Source organism: Tursiops truncatus, chromosome 1 (assembly GCF_011762595.2).
Source record: "Tursiops truncatus isolate mTurTru1 chromosome 1, mTurTru1.mat.Y, whole genome shotgun sequence".
Classification (NCBI taxonomy): Eukaryota; Metazoa; Chordata; class Mammalia; order Artiodactyla; family Delphinidae; genus Tursiops; species Tursiops truncatus.
Genome location: NC_047034.1, coordinates 61,010,895 through 61,036,342, shown reverse-complemented (window position 1 = coordinate 61,036,342; position 25,448 = coordinate 61,010,895). Strand labels below are relative to the sequence as shown.

At 37.2% G+C, this 25,448-nt stretch overlaps 1 protein-coding gene, 1 non-coding gene and 1 pseudogene across 2 annotated transcripts; 1 reads left to right on the top strand and 2 right to left on the bottom strand.

Annotated features, from left to right (window-relative positions):
- Positions 1 to 308: 308 nt before the first annotated feature.
- Positions 309 to 25,389, bottom strand: MPC2 (mitochondrial pyruvate carrier 2). Its single transcript, XM_019952354.3, has 5 exons — positions 25,084 to 25,389; positions 11,975 to 12,015; positions 2,876 to 2,960; positions 2,386 to 2,497; positions 309 to 622 (listed from the first exon to the last, which is right to left on the bottom strand). Exons 1-5 carry the CDS (start codon positions 25,190 to 25,192, stop codon positions 586 to 588), a joined length of 384 nt encoding a protein of 127 aa, XP_019807913.1. The 5' UTR covers positions 25,193 to 25,389; the 3' UTR covers positions 309 to 585.
- Positions 11,087 to 11,814, top strand: LOC101337000 (ferritin heavy chain pseudogene; annotated as a pseudogene).
- Positions 21,936 to 22,042, bottom strand: LOC117309667 (U6 spliceosomal RNA). Its single transcript, XR_004523975.1, has one exon. It is a non-coding gene; the product is annotated as a U6 spliceosomal RNA (small nuclear RNA).
- Positions 25,390 to 25,448: the final 59 nt, after the last annotated feature.

Genomic DNA, 25,448 nt, shown 5'->3' with positions numbered 1-25,448 from the left:
TTTCAAAAATTTACAAATCCTTCGTTACTCTGTAGCAGTAAAAGACTTTCATACAATATACCAAAAATAATATTCTTCCAAGATTCTTCAAGTTAAAATATTTTAAAACAGTTTGAGGTGTCATGTTGCTGGCCATTCCACAACCCATTTCTCGCTCTCTTTAGCTCTATTTCCTTTCACTTTTAGCTACTTCATCATCCTTCACTGTACACAGATTATTTAACTTTCCGACTATCTTTTGACTCACTGGAATATGTGTGCTCTTAGATGTACACACTTTGGTTGACTAGAACAGAAGGAGGCCAGTGGTATGTACGAGCAGTATGATTTATTATGGACAAATAGTAAAAAAAATGTTACTAATATCCATAGATAAATTCCTTAAGTAATATGTAAAGAGACAATATTATTAAAAGTTTGCTTTATTTTTCTGTTGAATCAAGTACTATCTCCCAATTACAGTTAGAATTTATGCCTTACAAATGTTAGCACAGTTAGCATCACCTCATTGACAACTGAATAATAAATCAAACTACGTCCCAGAGGTTATGTCCACATCCAGGTTGTTAGGGTGATCAAGAACTCTTATTTGTTTGCTTTAGCTTTTAGTCCTTGGTTATATCTATAAAGAAAACAGAAAGAAAAAAATCATGAATCACAATAGATACATTTATAATAAGAAGGGAGTGGGAAGCATATTCCATCTCTTCTTTCTCTCTAGTCAAGAGGCTATACAGTTGTAAATACAATCTTCCCAGAGGCTTATAGAGAAACAGGCAGATGGGAGAGTAATCCAAGGACTTTTTTGAATCTGGTTTCCAACTGTCAAAACGTCTTAACTGACATACAGTTCCCTGTACAAAAATATTATTTTAATGTAAGAATATTTTCATTCTGGAACTGTACAAGAGTATGACAAACGTGAATATATGTATAAAGTTTACCAAAACATGGTCATCTAGAACTTTTAATTTTATACTCACAAAGCATCTTTCCTGAGAATAAAATCAATTGGGAATGGGCCTGTCTAATCACTAAAAATAAAATATAATTCTGTGATGCAGGCAGGCTACTGGGTTAGGAGGTTGTAACACTTAAAGTTTATTGAAACTAAGGACAATTTCTTCAATTATCATTAATTCAAAGAAGAATTAACCACAAAGCTACAGAGTCTTTCCCTTTTACATCACCCTGGGCTTCATTTACTGTTCTTCTCAGCTGAAAATAAAGTGGAAAACTGAATAAGCACAAGAGGGAACTTATTCCATGAAGCCTACCATACCTCCTAGATTTCTCAAAAGGTCCTGATTTCAAACATTCAACAGTATTTTCCTAAGTCCTCCAGAGAGTCCAACATTTATATTTCTAACTAAATCTAATCTGCTATTGTAACCGAAAGGCCAAAAATCCTTTTGTCAAACTAAACCTGAATTTCTGATATTAGAAATAATATTTCTGAATGTGACACTTAGTGTTCTCATAGTTCTACTATCATGAGTTAATAGAAGGTCAAAATGAGATGGTGCATGAGAAAAGTACTCTGTGAATAAAATCTCTGTACTAATTGAAGCTTATATTGATATAAGTAAGCCCTAAAAATGGTTGTCAGGCATTGTGTAGAATGAGTGAGTTTATTTATTCATCTATGCGTTATGTGCTAGAATATTATAAAAAGATTACAGAATTAAGCTACTAGTAAAGCTAGGGATGGTACAGATGAATGAAATTAAAATGTACTATACTCTGCAGAATAGAATGCCTTCTGAAAGTAAATTATATAGCTCAATGTTTTCTATTTCTTTACTAAAATCATTCAATTTTTTTAGTTAAAGAAAGTTGTTATTCATAACATTGTTTTGTAATTTAGGAAGGTTCTATGGTTCAAATCAAGCCAGAGCCTTCATCTAAGCTCACTGCAGAGTGTTAACCAGTCACTGACAAATAATATTAATCACTGAATTTTAAAAATTTCCAATGCTCACGGAATACATACTTTCCAATGAAACTAGCAGCCTCACTTTAAACTTCATTTCCAGTACTACATAACTATACATTTAAGTCTAACTTTATTATATTTGATTGAAAGTAAGTGATAAAAAGTTCATGCAGAAAATTACCTAATATATCCTAAATTATGTATGTTATCTTATCTTAATAAAAGAGACTCTATCAAAGGGCTGTACATCTAGGTAACACACAGATTTAAAACCTAGGTAATATACTGCCTAACACTTTTAACTCAAACCCCCAGGCTTTCTAGAAATGTTTAATGTCTGCTTCAGGCACATCCTGTCTTAGCATTATATATGAATCTTAAAAAAAAAAAGTATTGCCAGCTGGATGGCTTCTGAGGCCGATTTTTTTTTACATCTGTGGTAAGCTTACCTCCAAATACGAAAGAGCTGAGAGGCTCCGGCTGTCCCGACAAAGAAATTAACAGCAAACAGACTCCAGTTTTTGGGAATAATTACAAGTGAGTATCTTGACCAAATAAATCCTGTTGAAATAAAATTTTTTTTTAAAAAAGCATAGGTACTGCCGCAATCTTATTTGAACATTTAATATTAGAGTAAAATAATTATAAATAAGACTATGACAACACAAAGTAGGACAAAGAAATGCTATAATTTGAGACTTTAATGAAGTTGCTATAATTCAGCATTTCACAAAACACTCAGTTCTTACATCAAAGGGAAATTTTTATAACCCTCCTCTGCCTTCTTTGGCTATAGTCTAATAACTTTCTAGAGATAACACTGCTAATTTCTTTCTGTGTGAGTGTGTGTATATGTATTTCAAACATGAAACAGTTAAGTACATTGATATAAAACTAAATTATTGAATGCCCGGTATGGAAGATATTCATTTAATTTACCTGTAGCCATCAAAACAGCAGATTGGGCTGTGCTGAGTTTTTCTGCAGGTCTGGCCATGTCAGCCAATCCAGCACACACCAACCCCTGGAAATACACATTAACACATAAGAAAGAAAAAAAAGCATCATGAGTATGTAGTAATGGTTCTCAATTCTAACTAAAACACAAACTATTTCAGAGATTTTCAGACTGTAGCTATGATTTTTGTATCCATGCATTAAGAAAAAATGTATCATGACAAAAAGTTACAATGAATTCAGAAATGCTTTTTGAATTAAGTTGTATTTTGTTAATCACATTAAACAGCTTCATATATTTGAAAATCAGTAGTGTGTGTATATATTTTTTCTATAAGTATATTTGTATTTTTGTTCTATAAATGATACTTCTTTCACATAAGAATTTATATATTCTTTATGCATGTTGGGAACCACTGGTGTGGAAGATGCCTGACAGCTATTTGTATAAATTCCTCCTTTCATGTTTTTTGCAACGCTATTCTTTTTTAAAAGTGGAAGTATCAGAAAAACTCTGCTATAATTTTAGTTTGTTGGCTAGATAATTTTTCTTTAATGTCAAAGTATACCTGGTCATTTCTTCTCTGGTATGTTTTTAACACTGTTTTTTATAGAATCATACCCTACCATCAGCAACACTGAGAAAGTTTAGTAATGAGTCGTCACTAGAATATTAGTTATGCTACTCTATTGCAGAGATTAGAATACATAACAGAATGATTTTTATTGATGAAAAATTCACACCTATGTAAAATAAGAGAGACTAGTACAAAGAACCCCTACATACCCATCAGCCAGTCAACAATTATTGACATTCTGCCATATTTATATCACCTCTCCTCCTCCCTTTCTCCAATTTTAAAATCAAATCCTAAATATGTCATTAGAAAATATGGTTCTAAGAAATTCATTTTCAGGTTTTTTTGAGTTTCTAAAAGATGCTCTTACATGAAAAATATAAATCAGCACAGGGTTTTTTTCTCCTAAATAGAACATATGCATACTTGTGAATTTTTACAAATTTAAACCAAATCCAAATGGTTTTTTTTTTTTTTTTTTTTTGCGTTACGTGGGCCTCTCACTGTCGTGGCCTCTCCCGTTGCGGAGCACAGGCTCCGGACGCGCAGGCTCAGCGGCCATGGCTCACGGGCCCAGCCGCTCCGCGGCATGTGGGATCCTCCCGGACCGGGGCACGAACCCGTGTCTCCTGCATCGGCAGGCGGACTCTCAACCACTGCGCCACCAGGGAAGCCCGATCCAAATGGTTTTGATTTAATAAAGTCAGTAGATCAAGGAAGCAATGATTCTGGCTTAAAAAAGGGGCAAATAGTTAAATACTGAAGTATAAGTAGAGGTAAATCATGACCAATACTACTTTTCTTGTTAATTTTCACCCATAGTCCTGTGATTTTCTTCCCAAATGGTTCCTAATCATCACTCTTACATTCTTCTTCCAGGTCCCAATGTACATTTTCTCCGTTGCATATCTGTTCCACTTTGGCAGGGTGGAATACTGCCGTTGTAGAGGGGAAGAAAGGGACTGATTTCTAGCATTATTCTACTCAGTCCACGTATTACTACACTGTAACAGATCTATGATGACTATAGGCTATATTCTAGCATTGTCTTTTGGAGGAAGGTAGCAGCCATGATTTTGTTTATGCTCAGAGTATACATTTTATTTTTCTGGGACATGTTAGTAATTGTGCTCTCCCACAGAGGTCTTGAGGCCCCTCTCCCACGTTTCTTTCTCTCTCTATTTTTTTGAAATATTTGCTTTATTATCCACTCTCTTTATATGTACATATATTTTTTTCTGACCCATTTACAAAGAAGTTGTAGACATCATGCCCTTTGACTCCCTAGTATTTTAGTGTACATTTGCTAAGAACAAGACTATCTTCCCATTCTCTTATATACCCACAATCTAATCACAAAATTTAACATGGATAAGACACTGTTGTCTAATACACAGTGCATAGTTAAATTTTGACAACTGCCCCCAGATGTCTTTTAAAACATTATTTTTCTTGTCCAGAGTAGTTAGGTCAGGATAATACATTGCATTTGGATGTTATGCCTCTTTAGTCTTCTTCTTTTTAAATTAAATTATAGTTGATTTATAATACTATATTAGTTTCCTTTCCCGCATTTCTAAAAAAAAAAAAAAAAAAAAAATCCCTTTCTAGGGGATTTCCCTGGTGGTCCAGTGGTAAAGAATCCGCCTTCCAATGCAGGGGACCTGGCTTCGATCCCTGGTTGGAGAACTAAGATCCCACATGCCACAGGGCAACTAAGCCCGCGCACCATAACTACTGAGCCTGCGCACCTCTACTAGAGAGCCTGTGTGCCACAACTACTGAGCCCATGCACCCTGGAGCCTGCACACCACAACTAGAGAGAAGCCTGCGCACCGTGACGGCGCAATGAAGAGCCTGTGCCGCAATGAAAGATCCCGCATACCTCAATGAAGATCCCGGAGTGTCGCAACTAAGACCGATGCAGCCAAAACAAACAAACAAACAAAAAAAACGCTTTCTACTTCTACACCACTCTAACCTCATGTAAATTACCTTATAAAATCTTACTGTGAATCTAATCTCTGCCATTTACTAGCTGGGTGACTTTGGTCAAGTTACATAACACATTGTCTTAAATTCCTCATGTATAAAATGAGAATATGAATAGCTACCCTTGCAAAAGAGATATATGATTAAATGAGATAATATGCTTCAAAAATATTTACCATAGTGCCTGGAAAATATTATTATTATCAACAACAAATAGTAGCTTACATCTTTAGAGAAGCAGAGATAAGGGAATATTAGTCTCTGTACCTTTTCCTGTACTTCTAGTCTCAGGGGCAGAAGGTCTGTGTTCCTATTCTTCTTTGTTATGAACTTTATTCAAATAATAGAACTGTAGAGTCAGAGAGTGTGTGGAGTATATCACAAGATTATGTAAAATACTCCCTAACATGGGGAGAAAGTACCAATTACAGAAAGAGCCACAGTGACTTTTAAAGGGGGTCCTGTAAGTGTTTAAGAGCCTAGGCTTTGAAGTCAAATTAGAACTGAGGGTTCAAATCTTGACTCTGTCACTTACAACAGTTCTAGTTCTTTGAACCTCAGTACCTTTACACCTTTTTTCTGGTGAAGATTAAATATTAGATAATGTATTAAATAACCCAATACAGAGAGTTTGGCATCTAGTAGATTCAAGTTAGTTCTCTGTGTTTCCATCAATTAAAAACTAGTTTTCAAATGTGTGATTCTTTCTGGCACCTGGTTATCTCCACTGGGTGGAGTAAATACTCATCAGATAGTGTAAAACATTTTTTCCTTCCTTTCTTCCTCCCTTCCTTCCAATATTTTCTCCTTTAGTAAAAAAAAGTCATATGACACTTCTAGAGGAGGACTAAAAATGAAATACCATAATAGAATATTCCAATTCCAAAATGCTTAGGGATAACAAAGTTCTCAAGATTTTAAACTGCAAATTAGTCTATATAAGTAGTTCCAGCTGGAAAAGCAAGTAGATAGACGTTAAAAATCTGCAGAGGTAATCTTGAAATATAGTTTGACTTATTCCTAAGGAGAACAGAAAAGAGAAAAATTAGCCACACAAAATGGTATACTGTTCAAGAGTTACCTATAACCCAGTCGGGAATTCCCTGGTGGTCCAGTGGTTAGGACTCTGCACTTCCACTGGAGGGGGCCTGGGTTTGATCTCTGGTCGGGGAACTAAGATCCCACGTGCGGCACAGAGCAGCCAAAAAAAAAAAAAAAAAAGAAAAAAAAAAATAAAACCCAGTCTGCACAAACAGACTATGAACAAAAAGAAAAAAGCTCCCTCAACTGACCTTCACATAATAGTTTCCCCAGATTAGCCAATGATATCCATTCCTTCTGTAAACAAGCTAACGATGCCCATGGCTGAATACTCATGGCTAGAGGCTATTTATTCTGTATTGCACTCATGCACTTTTGCTCTCACCAGTTGAGTTATATTTTTATCAAGTCACTGTGTTTGTCTTCAAACCTGTTTATACCAGTTTTACTTGCTACTGTAATTTACCTAATTTAATGAACTAGGTAAACAGGTGAAACACAGAAAGAGGGTTGTTATTTCTATGAAATCTAAAGTGACTGTTTTGGAAAGATTGAATAAAGGCAAGTTAAACTTGCTGTCAAATTTGGTGTGAACAAGACAGATATAAAAAGATGGGGGTGAGGGGCTTCCTTGGTGGTGCAGTGGTTAAGAATCTGCCTGCCAACGCAGAGGACATGGGTTCGAGCCCTGGTCCAGGAAGATCCTACATGCCACGGAGCAACTAAGCCCGTGAGCCACAACTACTGAGCCTGCGCATCTGGAGTCTGCGAGCCACAATTACTGAGCCCATGTGCCACAACTACTGAAGTCCATGCACCTAGAGCCTGTGCTCCACAACAAGAGAAGCCATTGCAATGAGAAGCCCGCGCAGGGTAAGGAAGAGCAGCCCTTGCTCGCGACAACTAGAGAAAGCCTTCGCGAAGCAACAAAGACCCAATGCAGCCAAAAATAAATAAAATAAAATAAAATTTAAAAGATGGTGGGGAGACATAAAAGTCTAGCAGGTTTCTGTTATCATGAAAGTGTCTATGAACTTGCTCTGCTTTAAAGAAAACTAAACTGAAATCATGTAGGATGCACTACGGTATAATTCATCCAAGACAGATGATGTGGAACTCAAAACCAGTGGATCCATACACAAATCAAAGCTTCGGCCTTATAGTAAATGATTGATAAATGAATATATACTTATAATCTTTAAGTTAAAATAAAATATTTAAGGGTGTGTAGTATTGCTTTTTAGAATTATCCACTTTGACCTTTATAATTAATTATTTGGCTTCAACTGAAGTGGCTAAGAAGGATTCGACCACAGTTAAATCTCTAAAGAAGTATAGTCTAAAATTCTTAATGTACAACTTAGGTGGCTTGCAGCATCAACTGCTACGTGTCACATATAGTTTACTATAGATTAATTATTATCAAATGCTCTGGGAAAGGAAAGCATAAACTAAATATCAAAAAAAGTTTCCCCACCAGAGAACAAAACACAGAAATTTCCATTGCTATGCTGTCATCAGGAGACTATGTATGATGTCAACATGAACTTAAAATAGATATTTTTAAAGGAGACAGTCGAGAAAGCACTTATGAGTATATAATACTGTCAATGTTTCAAAACACTGATGGACCAGATCAAAGAAACATCAAAGCTATTGGCGGGCTTCCCTGGTGGCGCAGTGGTTGAGAGTCCGCCGATGCAGGGGACGTGGGTTCGTGACCCGGTCCGGGAAGATCCCACATGCCGCGGAACGGCTGGGCCCGTGAGCCATGGCCGCTGAGCCTGCGCGTCCGGAGCCTGTGCTCCGCGGCGGGAGAGGCCACAGCAGTGGGAGGCCCGCGTACCGCAAAAAAAAAAAAAAAAAAAAAAGCTATTGGTAAAAATCAATAAACTTCTAAACTGTGGTAAATTTGGGGTCGGGGTGCTCCCAATTTATTGGAAATACATTAAGTCATTCTTATTTTTTATCAATTTATTTTTTTTAATTAAGTTTTTTTTTTTTCTGTACGCGGGCCTCTCACAGTTGTGGCCTCTCCCGTTGCGGAGCACAGGCTCCGGATAAACAGGCTCAGCAGCCATGGCTCACGGGCCCAGCTGCTCCGCGGCATGTGGGATCTTCCCGGACCGGGACACGAACCCGTGTCCCCTGCGTCGGCAGGCGGACTCTCAACCACTGCGCCACGAGGGAAGCCCTAAATTAACTTGTTTTGGACTATAGTTGAATTACAATGCTGTATTAGTTTCTGCTGTACAGCAAAGTTAATCAGTTATACATATACATATATCTACTCTTTTTAGATTCTTTTCCCATATAGGTCATTACAGGGTATTAAGTAGAGTTCCTTTTGCTATACAGTAGGTCCTTATGAGTTATTTATTTTATCTTTCTCACTTTTTAAATAATGGTGCTAGAAACAATATTTCAGCAATTAATTCCACTTTGCAGATATATAATTTTAAGCGTTGGTAGGGAGCAAAGAGAAAGGAAATAGTAATCTACATTTCTTAGTATTTTTTTTTAATATCACTTTTAAATGCTTAGAGTATGAGAAGAATCGTTAAAGATGATATATTGAAGCTTCTTTTTTAAACTGATGGAAGCTTTTCTCAACTTATAAATCTAAAAAGAGAACTGCTCCCTAGTTCTCTGTAAAATATAGCTCCCAACCACTAATTTACTCTAATCTTGTTGCTTTATAGATGAGACAAAAGGGCGGAGACTGAACTTGCCTAAGGCCATAAAATTGAGGGACAGGTAATCCCAGTTCTAACATTCTCAACTACTTAGATTTACAGCTGAGTTTCCGAGTTGTTCTAACAAATTAAAACAGTACATTTAAGAGAATTAAAATAGCCTACAACCCAAACAAAAAACAACTTTATTAAAACTTGGGCAAAGGGTTTAAATAGATGCTTTTCCAGAGAAAATATAGAAATGGTCAATTAGCACATGAAAAGATGCTCAGCATAACTAATCATATTAGGTAAATGTACATCAAAACCACAATGAGACACCACTTCACACCCATTAGAATGGCTATTATAAAACAACAACAACAAAAGTAACAAGTGTTGGCAGGGATATGGAGAAATTGATTGGAACCCCCGTGAATTGCTGGTGGAAATGTAAAATAGTGCACCTGCTGTGGAATATAGTACAGCAGTTCATCAAAAGATTAAATATACTGAATTACCATATGATTCAGCAATTCCACGCGTAGGTATATACCCAAAAGAACTGAAAGCAGGTCTGGAACAGATATTGTACACCATTGCTCATAGCGGCATTATTCACACTAGCCAAAAGGTGAAGCAACCCAAGTGTCCATTAACAGATGACTGAATAAACAAAATGTGGTATACACATTCAATGAAATATTCAGACTTAAAAAGGAAGGAAATTTTGACACATACTATGACATAGATGAACCTTCAGGACATTATGCTAAGTGAAATATGCCAGGCACAAAAAGACAAATACTGTATGATTTCACTTATATAAGGTACCAAGAGTAGTCAAATTCACAGATAGAAAGTGGAATGGTGGTTTCCAGGGGCTGGGGAAGAGGGAAATGAGCTATTGTTTAATGGGTTCAGAGTTTTAGTTCTGCAAGATAAAAAGAGTCCTAGAGATTGGTTGCACACTGATGTGAATGTATTCAACACGAAAAAAATGGTTAAAATGATAATTTTATGTGTATATTTTTACAGTTAAAAAAAAAAGCCTGCAGACCAGTAGTTTTCAAACTTTAGAAGTCCTCAGAATCACCTGGAGGGCTTATTAAAACACAAATTACTGGGCTCCATCCCTATAGTTTCAGATTTAGTAAATCTGTGATGTGGCCTGAAAATCTGCATGTCTAACATATTCCTGGGTGATGCCAATGCTGCAGGTCCAGGGATGACGCTTCGAGAAGCACTGCATTAAGCCCAAACTGGCCCTTCCAACATAAAATCAATGATTTGTTATTAACAGCCATCGCAATTATTTCTTTTCAGCTAAATGAGAGCTTTAGGAATGGAAACTCTGGCATAGTGTAAAAGCATTGGTCTTCGAGTCAGAAGTCCCATATTCTATCATTTCCCAAATGTTAATATATATACCCTTGGATAAATTCTTCTACTTTTTGAGAATAACTTTCCTTGCCTCTATTTTAGTGTTAGTATCTGAAGTTCTCATACTAAATTAATAACAAAAGTTAATTTGGGGGTGTTCTAATTAATTTAAAGTTTTACATAGTCACAAAATTTTAGAATGAAGTTTCATGTTCCTAGGGCCCATAATTATAAGCTTTTTGATAACAATACGTTCCCCAAAGGGCTCTCACCTATCTAATGAGTTCAGAAAAACTAAAGTAGGTAGTAGGCTTTATGCAGTAAAACTGATACATCTGGCCACAGTCCTCGCGGAGAGTCGCCGCGGTTTCTTGCTTCAACAGTGCTTGGACGGAACCCGGCGCTCGTCCCCCGCTCGGGCCGGCCGCTCAGAGCCAGCCCTCGCCACCACCTCACGGCGCCCTCCGACCGCCCCAAGGTCCCCGCCGCCGTTACAGCGCCGCGCAGCCACCGCCACTGTTTCACCTCAGCCGCCCGCCATGACGGCCGCGTCCCCTTCACAGGTGCGCCAGAACTACCACCGGGGCTCGGAGGCCGCCATCAACCGCCAGATCAACCTGGAGCTCTACGCCTCCTAAGTCTACCTGTCCATGTACTATTTTGACCGCGATGATGTGGCTTTGAAGAACTTTGCCAAATACTTTCTTCACCAATCTTGTGAGGAGAGGGAACATGTTGAGAAACTGATGAAGCTGCAGAACCAACGGGGTGGCCGAATCTTCCTTCAGGATATCAAGAAACCAGACCGTGATGACTGGGAGAATGGGCTGAATGCAATGGAATGTGCGCTACACTTGGAAAAAAGTGTGAATCAGTCACTACTGGAACTGCACCAACTGGCCACGGAGAAAAATGACCCCCATTGGTGTGACTTCATTGAGACTCATTATCTGAATGAGCAGGTGAAATCCATTAAAGAATTGGGTGACCACGTAACCAACTTGCGCACGATGGGGGCCCCCGAATCTGGCATGGCTCAGTATCTTTTTGACAAGCACACTCTGGGATATAGTGATAATGAGAGCTAAGCCTTAGGCTGGCTTCCCATAGCCACAGGGGTGACTTCCCTGGTCACCAAGGCAGTGCATGCATGTTTGGGTTACCTTACCTTTTCTGTAAGTGGTATCAAAATATCTACAAGTCCTTTCCTTAGTACCATTCCTTCAAATAAAGTAATTTGGTAACCCCCCCCCCCCAAAAAACCCTGATACATCTGAGAGTATTTGTATAAAATTACTTCAAGACGTACCATGAACATTTAAAAGTACATCCTTCAGAAAAGTTACTTCAAATTAATAAGCTCCTTTAAAGAATATCTTTTTCAGTAGCTTCTGCAAAAATTCAAGACTTACCCATTTCATAATTGGAGCCCAGAAAAATATTGTTTTGGGACCTGAAAATAAAAAATGAAAAATTTAGCAATAAACCAACTATTTTCAATATGTCTTTTAATAGCCATCACCACATTTCAAAAACTCAAAGGTTTATCAATCCATTTCTAATAATTTTTACTATGCTTTCTGCATACTTTGTATTTAAGTTAAAATTTAGAGAGTCACCACACTATCAATCTTTCATACAAGTTGCTTTGATCTCCTTGTCAATTATTTGTATTTTTGTGAACTATTAAAATTAGCTAAAGTATAATGGAGATGGTTTCGGAAACCATTCCTAACGTTTTGCCTTGAACATGGAACTTAATGTTATTTCACTTTAGGATAATCTTCAAGTTGAGGAAATGACAAATTATGGAATTTTGGTGATACAAGCCACAGTAGATATTTTCTATTAGTTTCTGGCTGCAGTGGGTCTTCATTGCTGCGTGCAAGCTTTCTCTAGTTGCAGCGAGCTGGAGGGTTACTCTTCATCGTGGTGCGTGGGTTTCTCACTGCGGTGGCTGAGCACAGGCTCTAGGCGCGCGGGCTTTAGTAGTTGCAGCACGTGGGCTTGGTAGTTGTGGCACGTGGGCCCTAGAGCACGTGGGCTTCAGTAGTTGCGGCTGTGGGCTCAGTAGTTGAGGCGCGCCGGCTCTAGAGCACAGGCTCAGTAGTTGTGGTGCACGGGCTTAGTTGCTCTGCGGCATGTGGGAGCTTCCTTGACCAGGGATCGAACCCAGGTACCCTGCATGGCAGGCAGATTTTCAACCACTGCGCCACCAGGGAAGTCCCAGATATTTATATATTCACTAATTCTATTAATATTTATTATTATAAATGACATGTCACCACGTATTCTAGTAAAACTTCTTATAAAAATTCTATATATTCTAGTAAAAAATTAATGAACCTAACTTTAAAGGGCACATGAGAAAGTGGAAAGCCTAGATTTGTAAGCTCCTTAATAGCAGGGTCCTTGTTTTAGTTATCCTGGTACTCATCTGCCTCGTGCAAAATGTTCAATAAATGTTGACAGTATTGAAAACGACTATGGTTTCTTAGATAACCTAGAATTTGAGAAGCATGATGTTTCAGAGCTGGAAGGAAACCCAGAGATCATCTAATCTAAATCCTTCATTTTACCAATAAGGCTCAGAGAAGTTCCATAACCTACTCAAGTCATGCGGCTAGTAAGCCCAGAATTGTAACTAGAACCTAAGTCTTCTAACTCTTAAACTTGTGCTCTTTAACCACATAACATAACTGTGCCCACTTGTAACTCTTCCAAATTATATGTCTCTTTTAACCTTCCAGGGGATACAGTGACAGGAGAGAAACAGACTTTGTCCATGGTAATTTAAAAGCTAAATCCAATACAAATTAATATGGTATGTATGCTCTTAACACACTGGATCAACAAAAGACATTTATTTCTTAACACAAAAATTAATCAATTTCACATAAGACAACAGTGATTTTAAGCAAATTCGAAATTAAAAAAATCTAATTATAATTTATATTCTAATTATATAATTATAAATCTAGTTGTATTATTTCTCCCTTAATATTCCACTTTACTTTTTAAGAATAAATAGTTTTTATGGATCACAAAAATCACATCTAAAATGGCATCATCACCCAAATATAACACATTTATTTCTCTTCATCTACTCCCAGTAATATTTCTCAAATAGCACCAGCAGGTAAAGATGGATTTATCCAATTTCCCCCCAGTGGGTGAGCATTCACTGTCATTAATAATCAAGGAATGTTTCTGTTCACATACACATAAATAACATTTAAAAGATAGAATTGACTCAAACCTATTATTTAGGAACAAAACAAAAGATAATGAAATTGAAAAAGCATGGAGCTAAAAAAAAAAGTAAAAGCACATAGCTAAGTTAAGATCCAGTCATAGTTGTAGGTTTAATTTGCTGCAAAGAAGACCACTCATTCATTCACCCATAATAATTACTGCATGCTTTACAGTGTTGTAGGCACTGGGGATGCACTGGTAAATAAAACACAGTGCTGGCTTTAAAGGACCTAAGCACAAGCTACTAGTCCCCTTATTTGGCCTTACCTGGCCTTATCTGGCTAACTCCTAATATCCTTCAAAAACTCATTGAAGGTTTCATCTCCTCAAGGAAGCCTTCTTTAACATCTCCAGGTTAGATTAAATGCTCCTTCTCTGAACTCCCAAAGCAGCCTGTCTATTCTTCTAGTTTTCTGCATTTAACAATTAAACTGATCTATTTACGCATCTGTCACTTTAATCAGGCAAGGTCTAGAAGTCAAAGGCTGTTTCTTAGTTTTTCTTGACAAATAATATTTTTGAACAGAATTGAATTGGATTAACCATATCCAGGAGAGATGCTAATCAACGCTACTCAAATTTTAGGTTTGACCCAGATTTGCCTTGACACCGCTTCATCCTCAAGGCTGGGATTTCAGGGACATCAGGTTCCCTTTACATCAGGGAACTGGTACTAGACTTTCACTCATTAGTTACTCTACTCTTAGACCATGATACTTCCCTTTTTGGCTCCTGAAAATTCTTCCCATGAGTCTGATGCCATAATGCACTAATCCTATAAGTCAATCTTTTCAAACTCTGGTTATTTTAGTTTGAGTTTCTGAGATCCCTATCATCACACCTGGTTTATTTTTCTTTATCATATACAAAGCCGCAGGGTCATATGCAGTATCAATTACCAAGTTTATTTTTTATCCCTGCATGAAGCTTGGCTTCATCTCTCAAGGGTAAGCCAATACATTGTTTTCGTCTCCGGCTTTGGATTCCCCAACAGACTCCTCTCTTCATATTTCAAAACTCATGCTTCCTCTTCTGCCACCCCAAAAACTGTTTCCTGAGCAATGCCTCTAAGGTTCTGGTTTCTTTACGAGCTGAAATGGTTGACCCTTCAGGGTTAATGAACGTCAAGCTTTTCAGTAGGTTTGCCTGGTAACTAATTTACTCAACTGCTCTGAGCTAGGTGATAATATTAAAATAAAAACCGCCCTTCTCCCACACAACTGAACCAAACAAAAACTTCGAACATGAAATTATGTTTGCCAGAACATGGGCCAAAGAGAACTTTAAATATTTTATTTAGTGCATAATTTTAAACTATAAAACAAAGCCTAAATTAGTTTAACAATTGGTAAGCACTGAATTTAAAAACATCAGTAGCAAATATATATTAATAAGACATTCTAAATTTCTATTTTTTTCTGAAATATCAGAGGATGCTGACACCTGACACAAATAATTAGGGTTGGAGATCTGTAAGTGCAAACAAGCAGTGTTTTCTTCATTGTTAAAAAAAGGAAAAAATAGCTAGTAATACCCATGATCATATAATAGGTTAACAACAAATTTTAAAGAAAACTTATTTTAGTTCACCCTTCCATTTTATCTTAGCTAATCATTTTCTACCTTAAAAGTAAAGAAGTCAAATAAATATAGACGTGTATGAATTCAGGAAGAGAGGCTATCTTCTTGAAAACAGCAATCAGTCAATAATGGAAATGGTAATGAGGAAACATCCCAACTGATTTTGACATTTAAAATGTAAAGTTTAAAAACATTTGTTTATTTAAGTATAGTTGATTTACAATGTGTTAGTTTCAGGTGTACAGAAAAGTGATTCAGTTATACATATATAACTATATTCTTTTTCAAACTCTTTTCCATTTTCAGGTTATTACAAGATATTGAACATAGTTCCCTGTGCTGTACAGTAGGTCCTTGTTATTTACCTAAAACAAAAAGTTTTGACAAAAACATATTTGGAAACAGGTATCACATAAACAGTGAGAATATAATGTCACATTGTCTTTCTAGACCTGGGAAAAATAGTTTATGTTCTACAATGACATAGCTATTCTCACTGGAGAGCATTAAAAAAATGAAGTCATTAAATAATCATGATACCTGAAGTGATTATAACACCTTAAAATCAAGATAAGCATAAGTATAAATAGAGTATCTAGTTAACATTCATTACGATGAATGAAAAAACTTGATTAGGCATAAATTTTAAATTACTGAAAATATATTGAATAAAAAGCAGCTCTTAAGAAATTTAATTTGAAGTCCAAGATGAGGGAAATGTGTCCCCATCAGATATAAATATACATTCCTTTAGACAAAGAATTAACTAACAATTAACACATTTTCATCTTGTTTCTTATAAGTCCACTCTTGGAGGTTGGAAAAGGCCTCAAATGCTGACTATTTAAAACGATGAATTATACAGCAAAACAAACATATGGCTACAAAAGGGGAGAGGAAGGCGGGGAGGGACAAATTAGGAGTATGGGATTAACAGATACAAACTACTATACATAAAATACATGAGCAACAAGGATTGACTGTAAAACTATGAACTATTTTCAAGCATAACAAAAAATACGAATAATAATATAATGGTCATTTTCTTTTGTGTTGTTATATGTTTTTCTGATTTTTAAAGTGAAACTGATGTTTTCTAAAGTTCAAACTTTCATGGAAGAATTTGAAAAATTCTGCAAGGGAATATCACAACCAAATATGTAAGAGACATAAGAGACCTACATTTTCAAACAAATTAACAAATCTAGTTGCCTTGTTGAACTTTGATGAACCTATTAATAAAACAATGACATAATTTTACTTCCTAATTTCCTTACCTGAGAGGAATGACTGCTAATGAAATACTTTATAAATTCTACCCAGAAAGTATGTCATTTATTGTACGTATGATTCTCTTCCTAGGGAAAGACTTCCTTCTTGGAACAGAATAAGTAACTTTTACACACATGCAAACGTACACATATACAAATATTGAATTGAGGTGCTCCCAATGTTAAGAATAAAGTTCTTACTGAATGTTGTCCACTACTCCACCGAATCCCTTTCATACCATTTCTCTTCGGTTTACTGCTTTCAACATCCCTCAACTTTCCTCTAACATTCCTTGTATTAAGCAAGTCCATCTGTTTGCTATCATGTAGCCAGCTACTTACAAATTCACACAGATATTGACAAAGATTACTCATTTTTATTTGTGCTAAAGCTAGTTCTGATTTCATACCGAGAACATGACGGGGCTACCATTTTAGAGCCAAGCAGTCTTTATATCTCGTGGAAGGCCCTGGAAAGAGCTCACTCAAATAGCACCCAGAACGTCATAGGTGTATAATGATTTTTAAAATGTTGATTTTAAACAGGCTTTGGTGAAAATGCCAAAGAAAAATAACAGGTGAAGTGACTAGCTATGATAGCCAATATGCATTTTAGGGTTGATACATTTTAAATTTATACATTTCTTCAGTAACAAAGAATCAATGACTTCTAGATTTAGAAAGACTGTTGAAATCATCTAGTTCAGGCATTCATTTTATAAATCAGGTAAATGAGGCCCAGAGAGGTAAAATTACTTACATAAAATACATAGCACAACAAGGATAAAAACTTAGATCCCTAAAACCTAATCTAACAATAATTATATAGTCTTCCCTGATGAAATCTGAGTTTCTTGAAGCCTCTGAAACTAAGAAAGGTCCTAGCAGAAATACCAAATTGTAGACTATTACAGCTAGAAAGAAACTTAAAGAAAATCCAAATTCTTCTACTTTTATACATGAAAAGAAAAGGCACTTAAAAGTTAAGTAATGTGTCTCATATTCAGATAGTTCCAGATACAGCAAGGACCAGAATACAGGCCTCTTTGATCCCAGTCCTCTTTCTGCTATGCCAGACCACACTTTAAATGTATTTCACACTCTCTCATAGACAAAATTAATATTATTACATGACTTGGAAATAAGAGATAATTTTTTTTAAACTGAAGTATAATTGATTTACAATCTTGTGTCAGTTTCAGGTGTACAGCAAAATGATTCAGTTTTATATATATAAAACTGAATATATATATATTCTTTTTCAGATTCTTTTTGCTTATAGATTATTACAAAATATTGAGTATAGTTCCCTGTGCTATACAGTAGGTCCTTGTTGGTTATCTATTTTATATATAGCAGAGTGTATATAACAAATGATTTATAGCTTCTCTTAGGGCTTGCTTCTCCTTTAGTACATCTAGTGAATCAAATTAGATGAGGCATGAACAGTCTTAACTTCTTAAAATTAGTTTAAGATCAGGTTAGTGGGCAAAAGTTATGTTAAGTGTCACACTAACAACTACAACAAGGATTGTATTACTTTTATGATCTCTTCTGAGAATACAAAATCTCTGTGGCTAGGGATTTTAATTTTATTCATTAAAATATCTCAAATGCTAAAACAGTATCTAATATACAGCAAGCCCTCAAAAAATATTAAATAATTCAACTTTCTTGGAGCTAACTAGTTTAAAGATCTTCTATTTTTCATCAATATCTTACAATTGTATTTGAAATCCCAACTTTCCGTTTTGGTTCTCATTCCTTAATTTTAAGGTAACAGAGGTTATAACTGTAAAAAATAATATATGTATATTTACATATTTAGTGTATATATTTAAACATAATATACATTAACAATATGTTTAAGAATATATTTATATAGAGAGATGTATTATACATGCTATATAATACAGATATATTTAATATGATATAGATATCTAGATGTCTATCCTAGACTGGCATTAAAATTCTTCAGATAATCTCTGCAGGAAGAAAATGTTCTAACAGAGACGCTAAATAACCATGTTAATACATAACTGTGTGGGTTTCTACACTGGTTATTTATTTGATCCCCATTTGGCTTTATTTACATAAAATAAAACAAAATATTCTCTGAACTAAGTTGTATTAAACTATCTAGTATAACATCAATTCCCTGAGCATTTAATTTTGAATTTTTTTGATAAAGATATTCCCTTATGAACATTGTTAATAATGGTTCATTTAGTATGTTTTTATTTTAAAAAATATTCTCTAGGTCTGTAAGATAAAAAGGAAAAACCAATTCTCTTACCTAAGAAAAATGAAAATATCCCTGTTATGAAGATCTTAAAGTAACTTTTCCCATAAGCCTTCCCAGAGAGAACGCCATGCAAAGTAGAGAATATTCTCAGCAACAGCAAACTAAACACTGCGACATGTTTCATAGAAGTATTTTTTCAACAGTTCTTCCACTTAAGCCAAAATGTAATTCAATATAAGCAAAGCTATGGTAAGCAAAAATTATATGGCTCAGATAGCTGTTTTCTGGGCTGACTTAATTGAAGGATAGTTTTTATTTATTTATTTTTATTATTTATTTCTTATTTAATTCCGTTTTTTCCCCCAGTTCTATTGAGATATCTCTCTCTCTTTTTTTTTTTTTTTGCTACACCACGTGGCTTGTGGGATCTTAGTTCCCCAATCAGGGATTGAACCTGGGCCATGGCAGTGAAAGCACCAAGTCCTAACCAATGGACCTGCAGGGAATTCCCGAGATATAACTCTTTAGAGACTCTCTGGACTCTTTAGGGCTGAGGTCTCTTAACTTCTTTTGAACACATTGCCCCATCAGTTAAAAAAATTTTTTTTTTGAGCATACATCCCCTATATACAGTGCATATATATACATATATATAAATTAATACATATAGACTCCATAGAGTTTAGTTGTGTACAGATGTTCCTTGATTTATGATGGGGTTACATCCCAATAAATTCACTGAAGGTTGAAAATATCATAAATTGAAATTTTTTTGGGCCTCTCACTGTTGTGGCCTCTCCCATTGCGGAGCACAGGCTCTGGATCCGCAGGCTCAGCGGCCACAGCTCACAGGCCCAGCCGCTCCGCGGCATGTGGGACCCTCCCGGACCAGGGCACGAACCCGTGTCCCCTACATCAGCAGGCGGACTCTCAACCACTGCGCCACCAGGGAAGCCCCATAAATTGAAAATTTATTGAATACACCTAACCTACTGAAGTATCATAGCTTAACCTTGCCTACCTTTAACATGCTCAGGACACTTATAGCTTACAGTTGGGCAAAATCATCTAACACAAAGCCTACTTTATAATAAATTGTTGAATATCCCATGTAATTTATTGAATACTGTACTGAAAAACAGAATGGCTATAGGGGTGCAGAATGGACGTACTGATTGTTTACCGCATGATTGACTGTGAGTTGTGCCTCGTTGCTGCCGCCCAGCAACATGAGAGCACCGTACCACATATCACTAGCCCAGGAAAAGATCAAAATTCAAAGTACAGTATCTGGGCTTCCCTGGTGGCGCAGTGGTTGAGAGTCCGCCTGCCGATGCAGGGGACACGGGCTCGTGACCCGGTCCGGGAAGATCCCACATGCCGTGGAGTGGCTAGGCCTGTGAGCCATGGCCGCTGAGCCTGCGCGTCTGGAGCCTGTGCTCCACAACGGGAGAGGCCACAACAGTGAGAGGCCCGCGTACCGCCAAAAAAAAAAAAAAAAAAGTACAGTCTCTACTGAATTTGTATTGCTTTTGAACCATCTTGTAAAGTTGAAAAATCTTAAGTCTAACCATCGTAATAAAGGGACTATTTACACATACATATATATATGTCTACTAATTTATTTTTATATTGTAAACTTTAAAAAGATAAAGTAATAGTAAGTATTAATAGAAGTCCTCTTGTTTTCTTCCTACATTCCAATGTTTCATTTTGTGCACGCTTTGGGATGATTCACCCCATTTTGGAGCTCATACATACAAAGGAATGACACTCCACTAATAATTTTTTTCCCCAACTAAGCTTTTAAGTAAACACTGGGCAGCATGACTTCAAGGTTATTTCTTTGAACAAATATCTAGAGGGTAGCTATGCAGCTGGTTAGTGTCGAGTCAAATACTTTTATAGTCAGGAGATGGTGGGGGGAGTGACGTATCTCATGAGAACTGAACTTACTAGGACACACATTTGGTTAGAACTCTATTCTTTTTCTTTTTTTTTAAACATCTTTATTGGAGTATAATTGCTTTACAATGTTATGTTAGCTTCTGCTGTATAACAAAGTGAATCAGCTATACATATACATATATCCCCATATCCCCTCCCTCTCGCATCTCCTTCCCACCCTCCCTATCCCACTCCTATAGGTGGTCACAAAGCACCGAGCTGATCTCGCTGTGCTACGCTGCTGCTTCCCACTAGCTATCTATTTCACATTTCATAGTGTATATATGTCAATGTTACTCTCTCACTTCATCCCAGCTTACCCTTCCCCCTCCCCGTGTCCTCACATCTGCGTCTTTATTCCTGTCCTGCCCCTAGGTTCGTCAGGACCAATTTTTTTTTTTTTTTTTTTTGCGGTAAGCGGGCCTCTCACTGCTATGACCTCTGCCATTGCGGAGCACAGGCTCCGGATGCGCAGGCTCAGCGGCCATGGCTCACGGGCCTAGCCGCTCTGCGGCATGTGGGATCTTCCCGGACTGGGGCATGAACCCGTGTCCCTTGCATCGGCAGGTGGACTCTCAACCACTGCGCCACCAGGGAAGCCCTACTGTTTGTAGATTTTTTGATGATGGCCATTCTGACCGGTGTGAAGTGATATCTCATTGTAGTTTTGATTTGCATTCCTCTAATGATTAGTGATGTTGAGCGTCCTTTCATGTGTTTGTTGGCAATCTGTATATCTTCTTTGGAGAAATGTCTATTTAGGTCTTCTGCCCATTTTTTGATTGGGTTGTTTGTTTTTTTGATATTGAGCTGCATGAGCTGCTTGTATAGTTTAGAGATTAATCCTTGGTCAGTTGCTTCATTTGCAAATATTTTCTCCCATTCTGAGCCTGTCTTTTCGTTTTGTTTATGGCCTCCTTTGCCACGCAAAAGCTTTGAAGTTTCATTAGGTCCCATTTGTTTATTTTTGTTTTTATTTCCATTTCTCTAGGAGGTGGGTCATAAAGGATCGTGCTGTGATTTATTTATTTATTATTATTTTTTAAAACATCTTTATTGGAGTATAATTTCTTTAAAAATATGGAACGCTTCACAAATTTGCATGTCATCCTTGCACAGGGGCCATGCTAATCTTCTCTGTATCATTCCAATATTAGTATATGTGCTGCCGAAGCAAGCTCTGATTTATTACATAGAGTGTTCTGCCTATGTTTTCCTCTAAGAATTTCGTAGTGTCTGGCCTTACATTTAGGTCTTTAATCCATTTTGAGTTTATTTTTGTGCATGGCGTAAGGGAGTGTTCTAATTTCATTCTTTTACATGTAGCTACCCAGTTTTCCCAGCACCACTTATTGAAGAGGCTGTCTTTTCTCCATTTATACAATGGAGAATTTATACAATTCTTGCTTCCTTTATCAAAGATAAGGTGACCATATGTGCGTGGGTTTATCTCTGGGCTTTCTATCCTGTTCCATTGATCTATATTTCTGTTTTTGTGCCAGTACCATACTGTCTTTATTACAGTAGCTTTGTAGTACAGTCTGATGTCAGGGAGCTTGATTCCTCCAGCTCCGTTTTTCTTTCTCAAGATTGCTTTGGCTATTCAGGGTCTTTTGTGTTTCCATACAAACTGTGAAATTTTTTGTTCTAGTTCTGTGAAAAATGCCATTGGTAGTTTTATAAGGATTGCACTGAATCTGTAGACTGCTTTGGGTAGTAGAGTCATTTTCACAATGTTGATTCTTCCAATCCAAGAACATGGTATATCTCCATCAGTTTGTATCATACTTAATTTCTTTCATCAGTGTCTTACAGTTTTCTGCATACAGGTCTTTTGTCTCCTTTGGTAGGTTTATACCTAGGAATTTTATTCTTTTTGTTGCAATGGTAAATGGGAGTGTTTCTTTAATTTCTCTTTCAGATTTTTCATCATTAGTGTACAGGAATGCAAGAGATTTCTGTGCATTCATTTTGTATCCTGTTACTTTACCGAATTCATTGATTAGCTCTAGTAGTTTTCTGGTAGCCTCTTTAGGATTCTCTATGTATATAGAACACTATTCTTACTCTACAGAAGTAGATCATTCTGTGCCAGAGACAATATGTAGATAAATGGATGATGAAGGCCACAGGTCTAACTCCATATATAATGCAATATTCTACTCTAATATATATTTATATAAAAACATATTCTTGTAACCTGTCTCAACGTACTTGTCAATGATACAATGAAATCTCAAAAATTTAGCCTTGCATATTACTGTAAAAACCTCCAGTATGTGAATCTACTCTAATGTTTAATATAATGATTCAATAACATACTATTATGCAAAATAGTACGCAAAATCCTTGAATATTCACTCTGATGACTCTTGGAACAATAATCAGTATTTCCTCAGATTTTATTGAATACTTATGAATCAATCAACAGTTATATTTTTCATGTTTCTTCATTTCTACAATGGTGTGCCTACCCTACAACATTTTAATCACAAATAATTTTGCAGTGATAGGTATTCTTACTCTGCATATTGGTGAAAAGCTTAATAAGAGGATAGGTATTCTTACTCTGCATATTGGTGAAAAGCTTAATAAGAGGGAACTAACACCAACATTTGTTTAGAGTCTACGTGCAAACACTGCTACATGTTTTACAGACAATACATCACTTAACTTTCACAGCAATCCTTAAATGGTGATAATTATTAACCCCATTTCACAGATTAGAACTAAAAGTTGGGGTCAAGGTCACACAGCCAAGATTCAAATCCAGGTCAGTATGGCTTCAAAGCCTATGCTCCTTCCATTACTCTGAAAAAAAGGGTTACAATAACTGAACTAGTCCAAGAGTATCCAGATAAAATGCACAATCTACTAACAAATCTCAAATGAAAGATAATTCCTTTTCATTATAAAAGTCGAATAAAGTATTATAAAGAATGATTATACGTGGTTAAAGCCAAGGTCTTGCAAAATATCACTATAAAACTACCCTCCAATTCTGTTTTAAAGTAGTTTAAAGTTGCTCCTCCTCTATCCTGTCTTTATCCTACAACCCAAACACAGAGCTTAAGAGGGTCAGGGTTGACTACACAGAATTCAGTTGAGTCTGAAGCCCAGATTATTACAGAAGCATTGCCCAATTCTCCCTCCTGAAAATCTCTGCCACAAAACACAGCACAATTCCAAAAATTGCGTGTTAAAAGAACCAAAAGGCAAATAAACTAAATAAGCCTCTTCATCAATAAAAACCTCTCCTTAAAGATCAATTTTATAAGGGGTAAACTACTGCAACAAGTAATATTATACTAAAGTATAATTCCAAGACACAGTTCACCCCATTATCAAACTGGAAATTAGATTTAGTAACCATCTCACACTCCCAAGAGCTTCTTCATAGTCAGATATGTGGGGAGACAGAGTTGGAAGAATTGGGATCTTCCAGTTTCTTAAAGAATTATTTTTTTCAACCACAAGAACATTGTTTTCCAATAGGTTAAAGAGAGAGCTAACATTTACTGGGCATTTATGAAGAATCAAACACATACATTATCTTTAACTCTCACATCGATCACATTTTACAGAAACTAAGATCTAGGATTTCGCCCAAGGTCACATCGATAGTAAGCAGCAGAGCAGAATTTAAAACCAGGTCTGTCCACACAAAAAGGTCCACGGAGAGTTTGTTCAGTAGTAATTTCATAAATAAGGATAGACTTAAACAAACTAGACCTATGGGGCAAGGAATGACACTGACTCAGAAACCGGTTAACACTTCTGCAGGCCTGTCAGCTGGAGCTGAAGGAAGTATGACCTTTACTCCAAACCCTCCAGGGCGGAAAGACAGCTCTTCTCCGCGTGGGTCAATATACCACTACTCATGGAGGGAAAGAGGAGAGAATGAGGTTTCCTGGTGGCCCAGACCCTTTCTTGGCCGCAGAAATGGAGAAGGATCAAACCCAGAGGCCCGGTCAGAGTCTGAGTTGTGCCTAAGGGAAGGGGTGCGACAAAGGTCGCAGACTTGAAAATAACGAGTTTATGAGAGATGCTGGAAAAGAAAACATGAAAAGCAGGGAGCATGGGAAAGTACACGGATTCACTTGAGTGAAGGGGGTTGGGGCTGTGGGTGATGCCTCCAGCAGCAGAGTTGTCAGTGGGCCTCAAAACGGAGGGAAGGGACAGGGATGGAAGGTCTCGGTGGGAGCCACTCTGGGTTCATTACCTGCCGGGTGGTTGTACAATGGCCTCAGTTTCTCAGGCAGCAGAAGCTCCACTTTATCAAGGACCCGGTGGTAGGTGGCCAGCAGGCCCCGGGCGCCGGCGGCTGACATTTCTGCGGACGAGTGATCGTGGGCAGCCAGGTAAGGCAGCGGCCGTGTGCTCCTCCCTAGCTGGCAATGAAGGGCAGCTCGTCACTTTCCCCTGTCTCAACGCCTCTCAACGCCTCGCGCCCTCCTCTCCCCCAAGGCAGCTCAGCCTGCTCCCCTGTGAACCGCCCGGCGGCCCGCGCCTAGAGAAGATTGTGGGGGCGGAGACTCTGCGATGGCCCGCCCCCAGCCCGCCTCCTGGTCTCCGACTGCCTAGAGG

Bases quoted from the DNA above. Each gene is read 5' to 3' on its own strand.
- MPC2 (XM_019952354.3), bottom strand. From the start codon at position 25,192: ATGTCAGCCGCCGGCGCCCGGGGCCTGCTGGCCACCTACCACCGGGTC. The intron at 12,016-25,083 runs GTAATGAACCCA...TTTTATTTTCAG, and splicing joins ATTGTACAACCACCCGGCAG to GTCCCAAAACAATATTTTTC. The intron at 2,498-2,875 runs GTAAATTAAATG...TTATTTCAACAG, and splicing joins TGCTGTTTTGATGGCTACAG to GATTTATTTGGTCAAGATAC.